The following is a 20508-nucleotide window of genomic DNA, read 5'->3' on the forward strand; positions in this document are numbered from 1 at the left end:
TTGATGTGCTGTGTCACCCTCTTGGAATTCTGAATACTCTGTGAACGAGGGCCTTGCGTGTTCATTTTGCACTGAGCCCTGCATATTGCATAGTCTGCGTGTCCGTGTGTCTCTCTGCACATCTGCGTGTCTGTGTCAACTCAAGAATGCAGATGTGTGTATATTGCCCACGTGAGGTGCAGGTCTGTGCATGGACACGTGTGAGTGTGGCACAAGACAGTGGACCTGAGACGGGAATTGAGAATCCATGAGAAGGTATCAGAGACGGCTTGCCTGTGGCCAGGGCCTCACACAGTGGGGATATGTGAATCACTGGGAAGCCCCAATATTTGGACTCGATGGTCTGGGTGGGGCTCAGGAATCTGTCGATCGAACGAGCCCCTCCCCCAAGCATAAGGAGATCTGAAACCCACCTTCACTGACATTTGAGGCCAATGACCATTCTTTAAGGATATGTTGAGAACCTCACAAGGCTAAAACCCTCTTATCTGAAGTCCAGATTCTCGAATGGACCAAAACCCCTCCCAGGAACGCGAAGGCAACCACATGCACCAAAGCTGCACTGGGCCGTCAGTGATAACCTCAGGGCACCCAGCCAGAGGGCTCTCTCAGCTGTTGCCTGGGCCACTTGCCAGGCAGTGACTCAGAGCAGGGCAAGAAGAAGTGGCCTTGAGGGCTGGCCCTGGGCCTCCACCTCCCTGCACAGGCCAGCAGAGGTAGGGCTGATTTCTGGTGCAGCTAACAGGGGTCCCACCTGTCTAGAAAAAAAAAAAACTAGAGCCATCAGAAGTGCTCAGCAGTGGTCAGCAGTCCCCCTGCCCTGGGGTGCAACCAGAAGTGTGACACAGGTAGGTTTGGATTTCGGGCCCCTTGGCACCCTGGTGACCCTACCCAGTACAACTCTGCCCCAGCCTCCCTTTCACTGAGGGTGCCCAGGATCCAGGAGGTCTCCTTGCCGAGTATGTCATGGCTACTCTCTCCTCCATGGTGACACCTGGGAGCTGGGTATGGGATGTGGAGGTGGCCTGCTATGGGGGGAGTAGGACAGACCCTGCCACGCATCAGGGTGGTGACCAGGGCAGGTTGCCGGAGCTCTCTGGGCCTCTGTTTCCTCATCTGTGAAATATCCTCTCCTTGTACTGACCCTTGGCCTGGGGCCTGGCTTCTGCCCCTGCCCCCTTTCCACATGACCCTGGTGGCCCTGCTCGACCACACCCACATCTCAGTTCACTCACCCCTCCCCATGTGAGAGGCACCGGTTAAGCATCAATACAAGTCAGCACTGGAGTTGTACAAGCTTTCAGGAGCCAGAACAGCCTTTGTGTCCCAGGAGGGAGTCAGGTCAGCGGCCCCAGCAGGGGGAAAGGTCTGTCCTGGAGGCACACAGACTCTCTGCTGCCACACCCTGGGCACTGTCCCTCTGCAGCTGCCCCTGCCAGCACCTCCTGCACAGCAGGCTCTCCCCTGGAGCCCCCACAACCATCCCAAGAGGTAGGCAGGAAGCACAGATGAGAAGATGAGGGCTCAGAGAGATTGCTGGACTTGCACAAGGACACACAGCTTATAAGACCTGAGATTTATGCCCGGACCCCTCACAGAGGCCCTGAGAAAACACCTGGATGCCCTGTGCAGCATCAGACAGTCCCTTTCTACTCCGCTTCCTCAGCCCCAGCCCCTCTGGGCCTCTGGGATCTGGAGGCTGCCCATGGTTACCCATCCTCCCCCGTTCATCCCCCTTAGCTCCCCTGAGGCAGCCAGCCGGGTGGCTGGGAGCCCAGTGCCAGCCCTTCTATTATTCATGCCTCCCTTGGCTTGTTAGTGGGGACCAGGCCCAAAGGCCCTCGCTTTGCCAGGAGAGATAAAGGGCCAACACCTGACTCTTCCTCTGAGTCCTTCTCAATTTCTCCGAAGAACACAAAAGGCCTGTTGTTGCTAGCCCGGTGCGGGACGCTGGGCGACTTCGTCATGAAAGGAAGATAAACCATTAACGGATTGCAGCCGGCTAGATTTACAGCCCTTCCTCGTGGCCACCTGTCCCCTCCTGCAAGGCTGCGTGGGCTCAGAGAGGCAAGTGCCTGCTGTCTGCGGAGTCACGGGGGTTGGGGAGGCAACACCCTACAGAGCCCCTATCACAAGCCAGGTGCATCACAGGCGGGGCCTTGTCAGGTGCCAGACTATATGGGTCAGCATGACTGGTCCCACTTTATAGGTGAGGAAACTGAGGCTCAGGCTGCACAGCTGGCAGACGGCTTAGCCAGTGTTCTCTGGCCTGTGCCAGGATGTCAGTCGGACTCAGTGTCCTCAAAGAAAGACTTGGAAAAAGTGAATTCATGCGTGCAAACCCTGCCCACCCACATCTCTGCCTCCAGCCTTAGGATGGAGCCAAGCAGGGAAAATCTGAGGCCAGCCAAGGGAGCCCCAGGGGGTCAGTCTGCAGCCCCGGCCTCACCGCTTCCTCCTCAGCACTGGGGCCAAGTGGCCAGTCTGGTAGCTGAGTCACAGCCCACCCAGAGATCTGATGGAGCCCCTGGGGCCCCATAAGATTCCCATGGGCTCCAAGTGTCAGGCATACCGATGTAGTGTGGAAGCGGTGGGGCGGGGGGGGCATGTGGCCTTCCAAGCTGGGAGACAGGGCCCCTCCTCGCCATCTGCCTGCCAGGGCTGCCCGGAGCCCTCGCCAATCTGGCGACACTGTCTCCAGCCACAGGATTAAGGTGGTGTCACAACAAGCAGTTTAGGGCTTGGGCCAATGAGCCTGTTTAGGAGGCTGGCACCCCAGGGATGCCTGGAGCGGTGTGACACTTTAGAAATCAGTAGATGCAGCATTCCTAATTTTACAGATGGGGAAACTGAGGCCCCAAGAGAGAAACAGATTTGTTCAGGAACCCCTGGTGACGCAGTGGCAGAGCCAAGGAGGGCCTCAGACACACAGCAGAGAGGGAGGGTCACTTATTGGAAAGCCCTCTGGTTTTGTATCCAGCAGCCCTGCAGTTGAATCTTCACGCCTCCATGGACTAGCTAGCTGTGTGATGATCCACACTCTCTGAGCCTCAGTTTCCTTAGCTATAAAGTGGGAGTGATAATAATATCTAACTGGTGGGTTTGTGAGGGAAAGAAAATACGATGTTGGTGTTGGTGTTGTTGTTAGGTGTCATCAAGTCGGTTCCAACTCATAGTGACCCTGTGACCCTGTGTACAACAGAACAAAACACTGCCGGGTCCTGCACCATCCTTACAATCATTGTTATGCTTAAGCCCATTGTTTCGGCTGCTGTGTCAATCCATCGCATTGAAGGTCTTTCTCTTTTTCGTTGACCCTCTACTTTACCAAGCATGATGTTCCTCTCGGGGGCTGATCCCTCCTGATAACATGTCCAAAGAATGCGAGAGGAAGTCTTGCCATCCTCACTTCTAAAGAGCGTTCTGACTGTACTTTTTCCAAGACAGATTTGTTCATTCTTCTGGCAGTCCATGGTATAGTTAATATTCTTTGCCAACACCATAATTCAAAGGTATCAATTCGTCTTTGATCTTCCTTATTTATTGTCCAGCTTTCACATGCATATGAAGCGATTGAAAACACCATGGCTTGGATCAGGCACACCTTAGTCCTTAAAGTGATTTCTTTGCTTTTTAACACTTTAAAGAGGCCTTTTGCAGCAGATTTGCCCAATGCAATGCTTCATTTGATTTGTTGACTACTGCTTCCCTGGCCTTGCAGACAACCCTTATCCATAAGTGCCCTGTGAAGTCTGTTGGAGGAACAATGACTAGCAGCATCAGAGAAATAACAAGACACTTGTTGAGCACCTGCTATATTCTAGGCACTGGGCTAGGTACTGGGCCTAAAGATGAATGAGACATAGTCGCTGCCCTCAAGATGCTCCCTGTCTAGTGGTCAGGGGGTTGGGGGGAGAACAGAGCCATGTAGACCAGCAGTGATGGAGAATGAAACAGTTTGGGAGATGTCGGCACATAGGTGCTCCTCCCTGCCAGGGAAAGTGGTGTGGGAGTGAAAGAGGGCTTTGTTGGGGGACAACAAGGTTTCCAGGAAGAAGGACCGGATCTGGCAAGGGCCAGGTGAGAAATGACATGGAATGTGCAAACAGTTCTATCTGCCTTGGCTCTGCGTGGAGTGTGAGGAGTGGGGTACTGGCAGAGCTGGGCAGGAAGTTCAGAGGGGACCACTGAGGAAGAGTGGTGTGTGCCAGGCCGAGGGTTCCGATTTAACTCTAGTGGAGAATTCTCCCCAAAGGGTCTCATTAGCTGAAGTGTCAGAGCTCCTAGCACAAGCTGAGGGGAGTGAGTGCCAGGGGCCCCTGGGAAGGGCAGGTGGGGACCAGGGATGCTTCTCTGGGACATGCATGCATCTCCACTGTCCTGATTTCCAGGCTTCATTCCCACACCACCCTGAGGTGGGCCTCACATAGCAAAGAAAGAAACTGAGGCTCAGCCAGGTGCAATCGCCTGCCCATAAATGACAGAGCAGAGAGTCCAAGCCAGGGATCTCTAGTGCCAAAGGCTGTGTTCTTTCCATTCCTAGTTCTTTCTCCTGCTTTCAGCTTCCTGGGGTATTTCTCCCACTATTCACACATTTTGGGGTTTATTTCCTTATTCAGGCTTCGCTGTTTTAAAAACTCCTGTTTGAAAACATGTTTCTCTAAAAGATAGCAGCTGCTCATCTTCCCAGAATTGGCCCCCAGGTGTCCTCTCCCACAACCTTGTTTTCTCAGGGCCGTAAATCACTTCCTCAAAGGGGTTAGAAACCTACGATGAGGGGGTGGGGAGGGAATTGTCCTTAGCAAGCTGTGATTCCCCAGCCTCCAGGAGCTTCAGGCTGCGCTGCTGCCCAGGAATATGCCCCTTCCTCCCCAGCCCCTGGCTGCCCAGCCCACCTACTTCCCTGCACCAATGGAACCAGGGTATTTTCTGCTGCCCTGGCAGGGGAGCTGTAGACATGAACCTCTGTGACCCTGACCCCCACCGTATCTGGGTCCATTCACAGTGCTCAGGGAGGTGCTGGGGCTGGGGTGGGGGGGGGTCAAAGTGAGCCCAAAAGGCCACCCTGTGAGGCAGGGGGGTTCCTGGGGGGAGGGGAGATTCTTTAGTTGCCATTACCAGTTCTCATTGAGTCGACCCAACTCGTGGTGACCCCGAGTGTGTCAGAGTAGAACTGTGTTCCACAGGGTTTTCAGTGGCTGATTTTTCAGAACTAGGTCTCCAGGCCTTTCCCCTGAGGTGCATCTGGGTGGACTCAAACCTCCAACTTTTTGATTAGCAGCTGAACATGTTAACCATTTGTACCACCCAGGGACTCTTCTTAGTTGCCAATGAGGAACAATATTTGGGATATACTTATGCTAAAAAATTATTTGTTTATCTGAAATTCTAATTTAACTTCTGAGTTCTCTCTGGCAACCCTAGCATACATGAGTGTGCCTTTGTGTTTATCTGTGTGTGAGTGAGTATGTGTGTGTGTTAGTATAAATGAGTGTCTGTGTGTTTGTGTGTGTCTGCGTGTCACCATTTCAAGACTTTGTCGTGGGGAGATCTAGTGACAAGAACCTTGGCATTTCAAGTGACTTTCAGGGTACAGAAGAAGGAAAAGCTCTCCTGGGGGATCTGCTGGCTAAGCTGCCTCCAGGCAGAGAACTCAGAGCTCTCGGTGTTGGAGCCCAGAGAGCCGGCTGATGGCATTTTAAACGTCAGTTGCTGCTCACTGGGTCAATTAGCAGTGGCTCTGGAGAAGCTGCGCCTGGAACGCTGTGACTGACTCCAGCCCAGGCTGGAACGAGGCCCGGAGTCTGACATCTCTTATCTTTTGACGCTCACAATCCTGGGAAACGGGTATCCCCACTTGCTGCTGCTTGCTCATAAAACCCAGGTGAGATCCCGCCGCTCCTCCACTCAAAACCCTCCCACGAGGCCCATCTCACCCAGGCTCAAAGCCAAAGTCCCTCTGGGACTGCGAAGACCCTTTACAATCACCCCTCCCAATATGAGCTCACCCCCTACCCCCTGTCCCTTTACAATCACCACCCCTCCTCCCATGAGTTCACGCCCACCTCACTGTCTCTGTACAATCACCCCCCATGAGCTAACCCCCTACCCCCATCCCTTTACAGTCTCCCCTCGCCGTCCGTGAGCTCACCTCCTCCAGCCCCCTGTCCCCTCTTCCCAGCCACACTAATCTCACCAGTGCTCTTTGAAAAGACCAGGCACACCCACCTCAGGGCCTTTGCACCTGAAGTTTCCTCTGTGGTGGTCGCTTTCCCCCAAGATCCCAATGACTCATCCTTCTCACCCCTCAGGTCCTTTTTAAGCACCCCCTGACAACACCCTGCACACTTTCCGAGAAAGTCCATCCTACGGCACTTTTGCCCTGTGACTGGCAGTGACCAGATGGTGGAGGTGTGCCAGCTTGGGTCCCTGAGTGAGGACATTGATGACACATGGCAGCACCTCCAGCTGACTCATGAAATAAACCTGGATTGTTTTCGTCCCAGAGCATCTGGGGGTGTTGTTGCAGCATGGACTGGCCCCCTCTGAAGGCTGTGATGACTCTTGACAAAGCTGCACCCAGATGCCCTGGGTGCTGTGGGTGCTCCAGCCAACCCTTCTCTGAAGGACTGCCCTTGGGGGTTGAAGCCCCCTGGCTCACTGGGGCTGGGTGTGAAAGACTGTGGTACGGTCTGAACTGAAATTGGACTCACTTGGAACCCTATACTTCTGCCTTCCCGCCTCTTCTGCCTTCCGCCGGGAGCCTCCCCCAGGAAACCGCAGGCTTATGTTAAAACCACTGTTTCTAGGGGCTCCGTTGAAGAGGAACCCCCACCTCCAGCCCCCACTCTGCTCGTGAACACAAGCTTCATTCTCTCTTAGCAAACCCCCTGCCATCCCCTGAAAGTTATTATCCAGCTCATTTTGCACAAGAGGCGACAAGGGCACAGAGAGGCTCTGTGATTTGTAAAGGTCACACAGCACAAGGTGGAGAACTTGAATGCCACCGTTCCCCCTCCGCATCTCTGCCTGTTACCCCAAGTGGTCAGGGACACAGTGGCAGGAGCAGAAGAGGGCCTGGGACTCCCGCTGCCTGCGGCATCCAACATCTGGGCCTAGAGCCTGGAGGCTCCCGTCGGGTACGGTCTGCCTTTCCCAGATCACAGGAACATCAGGGTGGCCTCTCCTGCTTCTCTCTCTGGGTCCAGTGCTTGTGGGCCAGAGGCAGTTTGTTTTCCACTGTGAGCAGCCTGCTGGATTCTCTTACCTTCCACCTGCCTCCTGGCTCAGGGTACGGCTATAATCAGCCTGGCTATCTGCTGGCCATTGGTTCCTCTGACAGGTGCCCCCGACAAGGGACAGAGGCCACTCGCCTGCAGGAGGATGCTCGTGGTTTATCTCCAAAGCCCTCTGGGGACAAAACCCATTTGGGAGGGGGCCGAGCAGCACACAGTAAGAAAATCCACAAGCCCTCCTCTGGTAGCCCCAAAGATGGGTTAGCTTGTCTGTACTGAGTTCGGGTCTGAACAACGGTGCTTTCCTGGGGATCCCCTGTGAGGCGCTGTCCCTGATGCTCGGGGCTGAGGCCACCAACAGACCCCACAGTGCCCAGGGAGATCCTGGCTGCGGCCACGTGGGGTGCTGGGCCGTCTTGTTCTGACTTGGTGGTGCACGGTATACCTCCGGGCACCGGGACCGCACACAGTCCCGTGACATCACAGCTTTCAGCTCCAATGGCACCTATTTACGGCTCCTCACCCCATGTTTGGTTGTTGCTGAGGCTCTCACTTCTGTCAACAAGCTCAGCACGTTTCAGGATGCAAAGGAAGGGGAAGGAAGTCCGTGGGGCTGAGAGAGAGGTTTTTTGGGCAGGCCTGAAGCTCCAAACACCCAAAGTGAGGCAGGGCCCCGTTCCCTGTCAACTACCCTCCCCACGGGGACTCCCACAGCTCCCCTGTTCCCACCCAAGCCCCCAGCATGGTCGCTGTCTGCTGAGGACAGGCTGGGGTGTGGTCTTGGTGCCCCTGCCTGTGGGAGCAATGCCAAGGGTACCAGCCATCCTCCACTTATTCCTCCAAGGAGAGACAGGGTCCTCATGACAAGTGACAGGTGGGCAGGCTGGGGCTCAGATCCTGCCCACAGCTCACACTCCTAACCCCAGAGCCCTGCTCACCTGTGACGGACACCCCATAGCCCTGGCCCAGTGTGGCCGTGCTTGCTGAGCAAGTCAGGAGCAAACACAGCACACCCTCAGGTGACCCTTACCCATGCACCGTCCACCTCTCCCTGCCATCTCCTGGCACAGCCAACTGGTAGTGGAGACCCTGAGACCCACCAAACTCACCTTCAAGTACAGCTTTCCCTTCTCTCTCAGACCTGGGCTCCCTTCTTTAGAAAGGAGTGAGCCCCTCTGATTCGAGGGCAAAAGAAAAGACCCCAGGTTTGCAGGCAGCACCCCTGCTGCCCAGTCTCACCTTTCCCAGTTGCTTAATGTGTGGTCTTGGCAAGTCACTCGACTTCTCTAAACCTCAGTTTGTTCATCTGGGAAATGGAATAATGCTTACCACAGAGAGTTATAGTATGAGTACTGAAAGTGTGTGAAAGGGAAGCCATTTATTTATTTAGTGCCTACTGCATTTAGCCCTCTGGCAACCTCAGGCTATTAATGCTATGGACAAGGAAACTGAGGTGGGTTGGTGAAGGCAACTCCCACAGAGGGAGAGTCAGAGCTTAAGCCCCCGCTCCTCCCATGTTCCACGGTGCCCAGTGGGCCACCCACACTGTGCCTTCAAGTTGACTCCAACTCATGGCGACCCCATGTAAACAGAATAAAATGTTGCTTTTCACAACCCTTGGTATACTCGAGCCCACTGCTGCAGCCACTGTGTATTGTGAGTGCCTTCCAACCTAGGGGGCCCATCTTCCAGCACTAGATTGGACAATGTTTAGCTGTGCGCCATAGGGTTTTCATTGGCTAATTTTTGGAAGTAGATCACCAGGCCTCTCTTCCTAGTGTATCTTAGTCTGGAAGCTCTGCTGGAACCTGCCCACCATGGGTGACACTGCCAGTGTTTGAAATACTGGTGGCGGAGTTTCCAGCATCACAGAAACACGCAAACCTCCACAGTATGACGTGCTGACAGAGGGGTGCCTACTCCACGTGTTCTTGTTTAGCCCTCTGGCAATCTCAGTCTATTAACCCTATGGACAGGGAAACTGGGGTGGAACATGAAGGCAATTCCCTACAAGGGAAGAGCCATAGCTAAACTCCCTGCTTCTCCCTTCACCACAGTGCCAAGTGGCCACGCTGCACATAAAACGAAACCAGTTGCCACCAAGTCGACTCCAACTCATGGTGACTTCATGTGTGTCAGAGTAGAACTGTGTTCCACAGGATTTTCAAAGGCTGATTTTTAGGAACTAGATGGCTAAGGCTTTCTTCCAAGGCACCTCAGAACTCACTGCCACTGCCGTCGATTCCCACCTCAGGGTGGGCTTAATAATTACCGCTTTCATAACTGTTGGTATACATGGTTGCCCACCAACATTTTCTGTCTTTCAGGTTCCTTGGGAACCTACTTTCCCACTGACAGTGCACACTGCCACAAGGCAGGGGCCTTTGTGACTATCTGAAACTGGAAACTTGGCCATGTGCTACTATTCACTTTTTCTACAGGGTGTTCTGAGGTGTGTGCATTTTTCGTAGGAAACAGAAATTTTGAAAAATTTTCTTTGGGACACTGTATTATGTCCCTCTAAACTCTAGGGGGTGTCAGGGATAGAAATAGTGTGACACCTTATGTCCCTTGGGACTCCTGGTGTAGAATTGTTGGTAGGGGTGAAAAAAAAAAATCCACGCTACCTACCAAAACTTCAATAACATTCAATGATTCAGCATGCTTCCTTTAAGGAAAACACATGATATCAGCAAAAAATTTAAAGCAGCAAAGAACTGAGTCTCAAAAGGGTCTTAAACTACTGAGTGTGTTAGCCATTTGCACCTTCAGGGACTCCACTGTGCACACAGAACCTGCTTACTTGGCACCCACTGCTTCGGACCGTGTCCCTCCAGTGAGAAGCGCAGGAAGGGTGTTTCTGTAACTGCCCCAGTGCTTTGACATGTTTTTCCACCCGAAATAAATGAGGCAGAATTCCTGGAGGATGTGTTTAAACTGGGTAGAGAGTTCTCTAAACAGTTTGCTTGGCGGTTGGAACATGGGGCCCAGGACAATCCCAAACAGAACTCCAGTTTTATCTCCAGCGCTTCAGTCAACATCACCGACTCTCATGGAAGGGCTCATAGATAACATCTAGTCTTTGCAAACACTAATTTTAAACTAGGCCTTATCTCATTATACAAAAAATGTGTGTTGTTTATTGCAACAGCCATTTGTTTGTTAGGCTGTACATTTTTATTTAGATTTGTTTAGTCATAAACTATAAAAACCGATTGGAAAAAAAAGGTCAATGGTGAGAACAGATATTACTACTGTTCACCAATGGAGGGCCAGACCTTGCCCTCTGCCATTAGGGGTGGCCATGTGACTTGCTGTAGCGAATGAAATGCCAGTAGAAGCAATAGCTGTCACTTCCAGGTGGGAGTATTTAAGTGCTGGTATCCGGACCTCTCTGTTTGCCTGCAGCAGTTATTGGGGAAGCATGGGTCTATATGGAGGTGTCGTGCTAAGCCACCCAGGTAGCGTACCTGTCCTAGAGGGCCACCCAAACCCACAATGGATTTTACAAGAAGAATTGTATCTTTGTTGCTTTAAGACACTGAGATTTGTTTGTTTCCATAGGATGCCTAACCCAGTCTGACTGACAGTAAAAAACAAAGAGGCTCAAAAAAAAAAAATTACATATATGTGTATATACAACATAAAATTTGCCCTTTTAATAATTTTTAAGTGTAAAGTTTGGTGACATTAATTGCCTTCACAACGTTGTGCAGCAATTACCACTATTTCCAACATGCTCGGCATTCCTCAAGCTGAGAGAACTGAAGAAAAAATTCAAGCTTCGGGTTGCGATACCGAAGAATTCTATGGGGAAAACATTAAACAACGCACGAAGCATCAAAAGAAGATGGAAGGAATACAGACAGTCACTATACCAAAAAGAATTTGTTGAGGTTCAACCATTTCAGGAGGTAGCATACGATCAGGAACCCACGGCATGGAAGGAAGAAGTCCAAGCAGCACTGAAGGCTCTGGGAATTGATGGGCTACCATTGAGATGTGTCAACGAACAGAGGCAGCACTGGAAGTGCATGCCCGTCTACGCCAAGAAATGTGGAAGACAGCTACCTGGCTAATCCAGTGGAGGAGATCCATATTTATGCCTATTCCCAAGAATGGTGATCCAACGGAATGCAGAAATTATTGAACAGTATCATTTATATTACGCACAAGTAAAATTTTGCTGAAGATCATTCAAAAGCTGCTGTAGCAGTGTATTGACAGGGAACTGCCAGAAATTCAGGCTGGATTCAGAAGAGGATGTGGAACCAGGGAAATCATTGTTGATGTCAGATGGATCCCGGCTGAAAGCAGAGAATACCAGAAGGATGTTTACCTTTTTATTGACTATGCACACCCGTCCTACTGTGTGGATCATAACAAATTATGGATAACTTTGGGAAGAATAGGAATTCCAGAACATTTAATTGTGCTCATGAGGAACCTGTACATAGATCAAGAGGCAGTTGTTTGGACAGAACAAGGGGACACTGTGTGGTTTAAAGTCAGGAAGGGTTGTATCCTCTCACCATACCTATTCAATCTGTATGCTGAGCAAATAATCTGAGAAGCTGGACTATATGAAGAAGAACGGGGCATCAGGATTGGAGGAAGACTCGTTAACAACCTGCGTTATGCAGATGACACAACCTTGCTTGCCGAAAGTGAAGAGGACTCGAAGCACTTACTGATAAAGATCAAAGACCACACCTTCAGTATGGATTACTCCTCAACATAAAGAAAACAGAAATCCTCACAACCGGATCAATAAGCAACATCCTGATAAATGGAGAAAAGACTGAAGTTGTCAAGGATTTCATTTTACTTGGATCCACAATCAACATCCATGGAAGCAGCCGTCAAGAAATCAAAAGATGCATTGCACTGGGCAAATTGGCTGCAAAAGGCCTCTTTAAAGTGTTGAAAAGCAAAGGTGTCACCTTGAGGACTAAGGTATGCCTGACCCAAGCCATGGTATTTTCAATTGCATCATATGCATGTGAAAGCTGGACAATGAATAAGGAAGGCCGAAGAAGAGTTGACGCCTTTGAATTGTGGTGTTGGTGAAGAATATTGAATATACCATGGACTGCCAAAAGAATGAACAAATCTGTCTTGGAAGAAGTACAACCAGAATGCTCCTTAGAAGCAAAGATGGCAAGATTACGTTTTACATGCTTTGGACATGTTGTCAGGAGAGATCAGTCCCTGGAGAAGGACATCATGCTTGGTAAAGTACAGGGTCAACGAAAAAGAATACCCTCGTCAAGATGGATTGACACAGTGACTGCAACAATGCGCTCAAGCATAAAAACGGCTGTGGGCAGGGAGCAGGACTGGTCAGTGTTTCACTCTGTTGTAGATAGGGTTGCTATGAGTCGGAACCAACTCAACAGCACCTAACAACAACGATTTCAAAAACACAAACAAACAAAAAAAGGCTGTTCCAATTAACACAAAAATTTGAACTCAGCAGTTATGGATGAAAAATGGCATCTTTTACTCACCTCAGCAACCAATTTCTGTATTTTATTTTGACTGCATAGTAACAAGAAAAACCAGATAAGTGGCTGCAAATGCCAATGGTTTGCTTCATTTAAAAATAATGATACCCTACACCAATGTTCATTGCAGCACTATTCACAACAGCCAAAAGGTGGAAAGAACTCAAGTGTCCATCAACGGATGAATGAATAAAATATCAAAAACCAAACCAGGTGCGGTTGAGTTAATTCCAAATCATAGTGACCCTACAGGACTGGGCAGAACTGCCCCATGGGCTTTCCAAGGCTATAATCTTTCTGGGAAGGAGCCCTGGTGATGCAGTGGTTAAGCGCTCAGCTGGTAACCGAAAGATCCACAGCTTGAACCCACCAGCCACTCCACAGGAGAAAGATGTGGTGGTCTGCTTCCGTAAAGGTTTCAGCCGTGGAAACCCTTTAGGGCAGTTCTACTCTGCCCTGTAGGGTTGCTAGGATTTGGAATCAACTCAACTGCAATAGGTTTGGGGTTTTTTAATCTTTACGGAAGCAGACTGCCATAACTTTCTCCCGAGGAGTCACTGAGGGGTTCGAACCACTGACCTTTCCGTTAGCAGCCGAGCGCCTAACCACTGTGTCCCCAGGGCTCCCTGATGAAGGAACGAATGAACAAAATGTGGTGCATACACGTTTTGAATATTACTCAGCCATAAAGGGAGACAAAGTTTTGATACCTGATACAACAGAGATGAACCCTGAAAACATCATGAGTGAAATAAGTCAGTCACCAAAGGACAAATGTATGATCTCACTTATACTAAATACGAGAACAGGTGAAAGTATAGAGACCAAAGTTTATTCGTGGTTACCAGAGGCGGGGGGTGGAGTCACTGTTTAGGGGGCACAGAGCTTCTGTTAAGAGTGATGAAAAAATCTGGGAATGGATAGTGGTGATGGCTATATAACACGATGAGTGTCATCAGCGCCACTGAGTTGTACATGTAGACAAAGTTAAACTGGCAGTTCCATAGTATATATTTCTACCACGATAAAACAAAGTAAAAAAAAGACTTCTTCAAATGATTGATCATAGAGTTACTATTTGACCCAACAAATCCATTTCAAGAGAAATGAAATCTTACGTCCACATACAAAAACACATGAGTGTTGACTGCAGGACTGTTCACAACAGCCGAAAGGTGGCAACAACCCAGATGCCCATCAACTGGCAAATGTATAAGTGAAACGTGGTCTCTCCACACCAGGGGATATCATTTGGCCATAAAAATGAGTGATATTCCGATCCGTGCTGCAACGTGGATGAAGCTTGAAAAACATTATGTTACGAGAAGGAAGCCAGACACCAAAGACAACATATTGTGTGATTCCGTTCATATGAAATGTCCCGAACACGACAATCTCTGGAGAAGCAAGCAGATTAGTGGTTGCTTAGGGCTGGGGGTGAGAGCAGAAAATGGGGTTGGTGGTGAGAGCTAAAGGGTATGGGGTTTCTTTTGAGGTGATTAAAGTGTCAAGAAGATGGATCGACACAGTGGCTGCAACCATGGGCTCAAACGTAACAATGATTATGAGGGTGGCGCAGGACTGGGCAGTGATTCGTTCTGTTGTACAAAGGGTCCCTGTGAGTTGGAAACTACCTGACAGCACCTAACAACAACAACAACAAAATTACTAAAATTGGCTGTGGGAATGGTTGCACTCATCTGTGAAACACACTAAAAACCATTTAATCTTACGCCTTAAATGGGTGAATTATATGGCATGTGAATTATGCGGCATGTGAATTATGCTCAATAAGGCTGTCTAAAAATAAATAAAAAATAAATAAAACCTATCTTGCTATCTCAAGAATGCCCAATTAAAATTGACTCAATGCTTTAAAAGAGCAGAAGTAGGGAACGCCTGTTTCCACGATGAATCGCTAACAACTTCTAACCTGTATTTCTAGTTGGAAATGAAAATGTACCCCAGGCACTTCAGGTGCTGGAGCCCAACTCCCTAGTGAGGTGAATTTCTTCATTCGCTGCTCAGAGGTTCACACGCTGTGCTGAGGTCATGTGCTGAGTGGGTGGGCCTGATGTCTTGATGTGGGACACGCTTGCCCAGCCTGTGCTTGCCTGAAGGAGTCTACTTGGGTGGATGCAAACCAGGAGCCTCTCTGTGGCCAGAAGGGGAGGCGGCTTGTCCCAGGCCAACACCATAAGGGCTGAGCGGGCCTGGGCTTCCAGCCTCCTGGGAGCCGGCCTGGTGTCCAGGTTGGCACCGTTCAACTTCACTCCCCACCAAAAGGAGCAGATGGGGGTGACATGGGTGCTCCAAAGATGCCGGGAAGAGACCCTGGAGGAGGCCAGGGCTCCTGCTAGGCTAGGATGATGGGCCTGCTCTGGACACATGGGTGGAGTAAGATCTGAGCACAGGTGTGGCTGGGGATGGGACTGAGTTTAGGACTCGAGCCTGAGTCCCAGCTCACCATTCACGGCTGGATGACGGGAGCTAGCTTTCTCTTGGGTTCGGTTTCCTCCTCCGTAACATGGGTAACCCACGGGTTGGGAGCATGGACCAACAGAGGACATGGAATGTGGGGCAAACCTTGACACATGGGCACCAGTGAGGGCCCAGTCACGGGAATCCACATCCCACAGGTACCCCCCACATTTGCCCCATCCCCATGCCCAGCTTCCCCTGAGAGGTATTCTGATGCTGCTCACATCAAGCCCAGGTGCCCAGCACACCTGCGATGACAGACCACAGATTCCTTCCTGCAGGATCACCCAGGTGGCTCACACCGCCCTATGCTCACGGTCTGTGAGGGGCTTAGCGGTGTCACCTCAGCTAATCCCCACAACACAGGATGCCCCCGTAGGTCAGGGTGTTAGCCTGACTGACGGTCAGAGAAGGGACCTGCTGTGTCCACCGCTGGGGTGTGGTGGGCTGGGATCCTGCAGGGGGGGCCTGAACTGGAAATAGCCCCCCACCTGACACTGTCCCACCTTGTTTTTACTGCCTGCCACACAAAGTACCACACCCTGGGTGGCTTAGAATGACAGAAATCTGTCATCTCACAGTTCTGAGGCCGGGAGTCCCAATTCAGGAGTGAACTGAGTAAGGGACAGCCTGGCCCACCCCACTGTCTTTAGGCACCGCCCTGGGAGAAATTTGAGGTCAGGCAGAGTGAGCTACATGGGCAGCCAGCAGCCGGGAGGCCTTCTGGGGACCCAAATGAGCCGTCAGCTCCCCAGCAGAATCACACATCACTGATGGAGGCGTGAAGACAGGAAAAAACACCAGTTGCTGTCAAGTCAACTCCAACTGATGGTGACGCCGTGTGGGTCAGGGTAGAACTGTGTTCCTATGGGGTTCAATGGCTCATTCATGGGAAGCAGATCTCCAGGCCGTTCTTCCAAGGGATCTCTGGGTGGTCCTGAACCGCCAGCCTTTTGGGTAGTCGTCAAGCACCTAACCGTTTGATCCACCCAGGGACTCCTGAAGACAAGGGAACCCCCCCAAAAAAAAGGCACCAGCAAAGGCAGCCAAGGAAAACATACCCCCTCCTTGCTGTACAAACGGGGTGACTGTGCCCACAGGGGGCAGGATTGGTGCAGGCTGGCAGGAGGAGAAAGAGGGTGACTCTGTTTGCCAAGACTACTCGGCCGGGGTGTTCATCCTCCCAACACCCTCTGAGGGAGGCCGGGTGCCCACCCTTCACTGAGGGTCAGAGAGGTTAAGTGAGTTACACAAGGCCACAGAGCTAGGAAGTGGTTGAGCTGGGATTTGAATCCTGGACTCTGCTGAGTATACAGCAGCCTATTGGTTTCATGGTAGAACTCTTGCCTTCTGTGCATGAGACCTGAGTTCAGATCCTGGCCGATGCACCTCATGCAAAGCCACGACCCATCTGTCAGTGGAGGCTTGTGGGCTACTGTGAAGCTGAGCAGATTTCTGCAGAGCTTCCAAGGTGGACTGAGAAGAGAGGCCTGAAGACCTGCTTCTGAAAATCAGCCAGTGAAAACCCTGTGGGTCACAACGGTCTGATCCACAGCGCATGGTGGGGACGGTGCAGGACTGGGCAGAATTTCGTTTCACTGTGCATGGAGTTGCCATGAGCTGGGGGCCAACTCCACACAGCCAACAACCACAACACTCTGGTGCCTGGAACTGTAAAGTCACCTTGCTGGAAACTTTCCCAAACCGAAGGGAAACTGACAGCGCAGAGGCCTAGATGCCCTTCCGGCATTTTGCTCAGTGGGAAGGGAGGCACGTATCACAAGGTCAGGCAGGAAAAGACTGTAAACAGACCCAGGAGCTTGGAGCCGGCACTTCGGGGCCCCCTCCATGCCAGGCACTGTGCCCAGCATGTGTAAGCACTGTCTCCAGACATGGTGAGAAATGTGGTGCCCCCTCCCCCCCACTTTACAGATGAAGAAACTGAGGCTCAGGCACTGAAGCGACCCGTCCAGATCTCCAGGACACCAAGAGGCAGAGCCGGCCTAGAGTCCAGACGACTGTGGGGAAGTGTCTTTGCGGCCGGGGCATGTGGGCCAGCAGCTCTCAACGGGTGCAGCGAGTCCTGCTATAAATACGATGCTGACTCCTGGTAACCTTAGCCTCTGGGCTTGCCAGACCAGGCGCCGGGCCATAAATCCTGGGGCCGGCTGCCTGCTGTGGCTCTCCTGCTCTGTGGAATTTTTCTGACACCCTAACAAGGTATCACGTTTTTTTTCAAGGCTCCAATTATTGGAGGCAACGTTGAGTGCTAGATGAGAACCAACAAGGCCTATGGGGGCATCAGCCCAGGAGGGCCAGCTCAGCCCTCTCAGGGAGCAGGGCAGGCCCCCAGAAGGAGGACTAACCTGGCTTCTGCACTCACAGGGTCTGGGCAGGTGGGTTCGAATCCCAGCTCTGCCATTTACCAGCTGGGTGATCTTGGGCAAGCCTGTTAATCTCCCGAGCCTCAGGTTCCTTAGCTACACGATAGAGTTCATGCTGCCCACCTCAGGGGACTACAGTTGTGTCTAAAATGGCCAGGACACAGGACACAGCAGGTCATTTGGTCCCTTCACTTGCCTCTGGGCTGCAGCTTGTTCGCTTGAATGATAACAACTAAGACTGCCCAATGGTAAGCCCAGGATTGCCCTAAGTGGGTTATATGCTTTGAGTCATATAATCCTCACGGCCACTTGAGGAGCTAACACAAGATTAATGTCCCCATTTAATGGGTGGAGAAACCGAGGCACAGTGCCCTTGAGTGATCCACCCAGGGTCACACAAGTCGTGGGCGGAGAGCTGAGATCTTGCCTGCTCTGTCAACACGGGGCCAGGAGCTGATCACAGACGATAGGTGGTGGTCCTTCACAGCAGGCTCTGGGCCAACGACTGCTGCAGGCCTGGAGTCCTTGAGGGCCTGGACTCAGACAACACACCCCACAGAGCCCTCTTCCTCTGTCAAAGCCTACCCCCACAAATAAACCTGCACCCCTGCTCCAGGGGATGTCTCTGTCCTGCCACCGGCTGAGTCACAAGCCCAGCATATCAGAGGCCAAAGACCATGACACTGGAGCCACATTTTTACAAACGGAAACCCAGCCCTGAGTGTGCCCAGGGCACCCACCCAGCCAGCGCCGCAGAGCCAGGATTCAGTCTGCATCTCCCGCCAGCACCCCCCTCCTAGTGGGCTGGCCCTCCTCCCGAACACCGGAGGGACAGCGAGACCCCCATCCCCTCCCAGTCTCCAGGCTGCACACACACACATACTCAGCACCCATGCCATCACCCGAAGGGCTAAATATTGTCCTGGCCTTCCTGAAATACCCTTCTCTGCTCGGCTGGGTTTACAAGCTGCTAAAACCAGCACCCTGTCTCGGGTGGAGGGTGAGCTATTCCGGGTTAGGGTCAGGTGTGGGGCAGACCAGCCAGAAAGCGCCTGTGTGACGGCGCCCCCAACTCCCTCGGCCTGCAGCCAATTCCTGGCGATTCCTGGCAGCCAACACGACCGGCGCCCAGCGGGAAAGGAGAGGTCAGGCCGGATTTCTCAGTGTCCCCTCTCCACGACACACACACACGCACACGCACTGTTCCAATACGACCCGGCCAGGCTGCGGTGCTGGGACTGCCCACTGTCCATCACACAAGAGGCAGGGCAGTGCCACACCACCACCCCCTCCCAGCACCCACTGGACAGCTGCGGTGCCCTGCGAGTACCCAAGGCAGAAACATGGAGTGGCTTCCACAGGGGCTGCTGGGGAGGCATGGCCTGGATGCATCTACTGTCCGGCTGCCTCTGGGCTCCTGCCCCCGCTTGCCGCCTCCCCAGAGGGCCACAGCTGCGAGCACCCACTCCACACCTGGCACCAGGGGCACCGGGGCAGACCTTTTATACATTACTGCATTCACTGTCCACGGCCACCCTGACGGTTAGGTGCCATTATCACTATCTCTGTTGGGGACACTGAGGCTCAGAGATGTGAAGCCACTTGTCCAAGGTCACCCAACCTAGAAGTGAAACGATTGAGATTTGAGCCTGGGCAGCCTGACTCCAGAGTCCCCTAGGTAACGCCTGAGCCAGGCTGCCACCACCCCTGCAGCCCCAGCCCAGGGATGGCTGGAGGGGCATCCACCTCAGAGTTTGCCTTTTAACCGGTAGGAGCCAGGGGTACCAGCCAGGGATGCAGACAGCTAGGCCCACCATAGTCCCTTGGCCCTCAGCAGGGTGAAGGGCATGTGGGCAGAATCTGAGAACTTCTCTGTCTCTGGCCATTCTCAGCCAGGAAGACAGGGCCATGGAGGGCCTGCCTTGTGCCGATGGACCAAGGGCTCAGAACCTCTGGACGTCTATGACCTGGGGGATCTGATACAGCCTGTGGGCTCTCCTCTCCCAGATAAAGTTCCAGGGCCCGAGGCACCCTGAGCCACCCAGTGTGGTCTAGGTCCCTGCCGCCTGCCCTATGGGTCAGCTCTACCCATCCAGCAGGCAGCCTGGGAGGGGTCTGCAGCACACCACTTCCTGCCCTCGCCCCATGGAAACCCAGGGGCACGGCAGAAGCTGAGCTTTGAAAGACACGTTCCCTTCCTGTGGACATAGGCCCTCCAGCATTGGGCTGGAAGCAGGGGGCCAGCACCTGCCCAACCCCTGCCCAGCTCCCTGTCCAGCCCTTGCTGAGCCCCCTGCCAGGCCCCCTGCCCAGCACACAGCTGCCTGCAGCCTGTGGGGCCATGCCCTCGGCTACTGGCGGCCCAGGCTCTGCAGCTGGAGCCACGGGGTAAATATAGTGCTGCCACTCACCAGCCGAGGGGCCCTCGCCGTCCGACATGGTGCGGGGACAGTGGGTGACGGCACAGCCTACAGGAACTCAGAGACCTCGGTGGCGGCTGTCTCCCACCAGGCGGACACAGGGCTGCCGGCCCAGCTGCATGCCCAACCTCCAGTGGCGTCCCGCCTCCCGGCCGGCTGCCCCCCCATGCTGCCGGACAGATAAGAATGCACTCCGGGCTGGGAGCCCACAGGATTGGTGGATAAATCTGGGCACTGCCCTCCCCTGCCTGGCCTCTCCCGGGTGGCCCAGAATGCCGCCTTAGAAGCTGCCGCACCCCCAGGCACTCAGTCAGCCCCTGAGACCCCAGCCCCTGGGCCCCTGGAAAGCCTGCATGCTCTATCCCTGGGTGTGGTCCCAGTCAGCCAGCAAGGGGCAGCTGCGGGCTCTCAAGAAGGAGAATACCAGCGAGTGATCCACCCTAGTGGTGCCCGCTTGTCGTCGTGCCCGCTTGTCGTCCTG

General features: G+C 52.7%; 1 protein-coding gene across 1 annotated transcript in view; it reads right to left on the reverse strand.

Moving 5' to 3' along the window:
- EML1 (EMAP like 1) overlaps window positions 1–20167 on the reverse strand; it is a 216549-nt gene extending 196382 nt beyond the window's left edge. The window contains exon 1 of the mRNA XM_049897362.1: window positions 20019–20167. Coding sequence (XP_049753319.1) covers window positions 20019–20046 — 28 coding nt within the window. The 5' untranslated portion in view covers window positions 20047–20167. The remainder of the gene's footprint in view (window positions 1–20018) is intronic.
- Window positions 20168–20508: the final 341 nt, after the last annotated feature.

This window comes from Elephas maximus, chromosome 10, assembly GCF_024166365.1.
Source record: "Elephas maximus indicus isolate mEleMax1 chromosome 10, mEleMax1 primary haplotype, whole genome shotgun sequence".
NCBI classification, from domain to species: Eukaryota; Metazoa; Chordata; class Mammalia; order Proboscidea; family Elephantidae; genus Elephas; species Elephas maximus.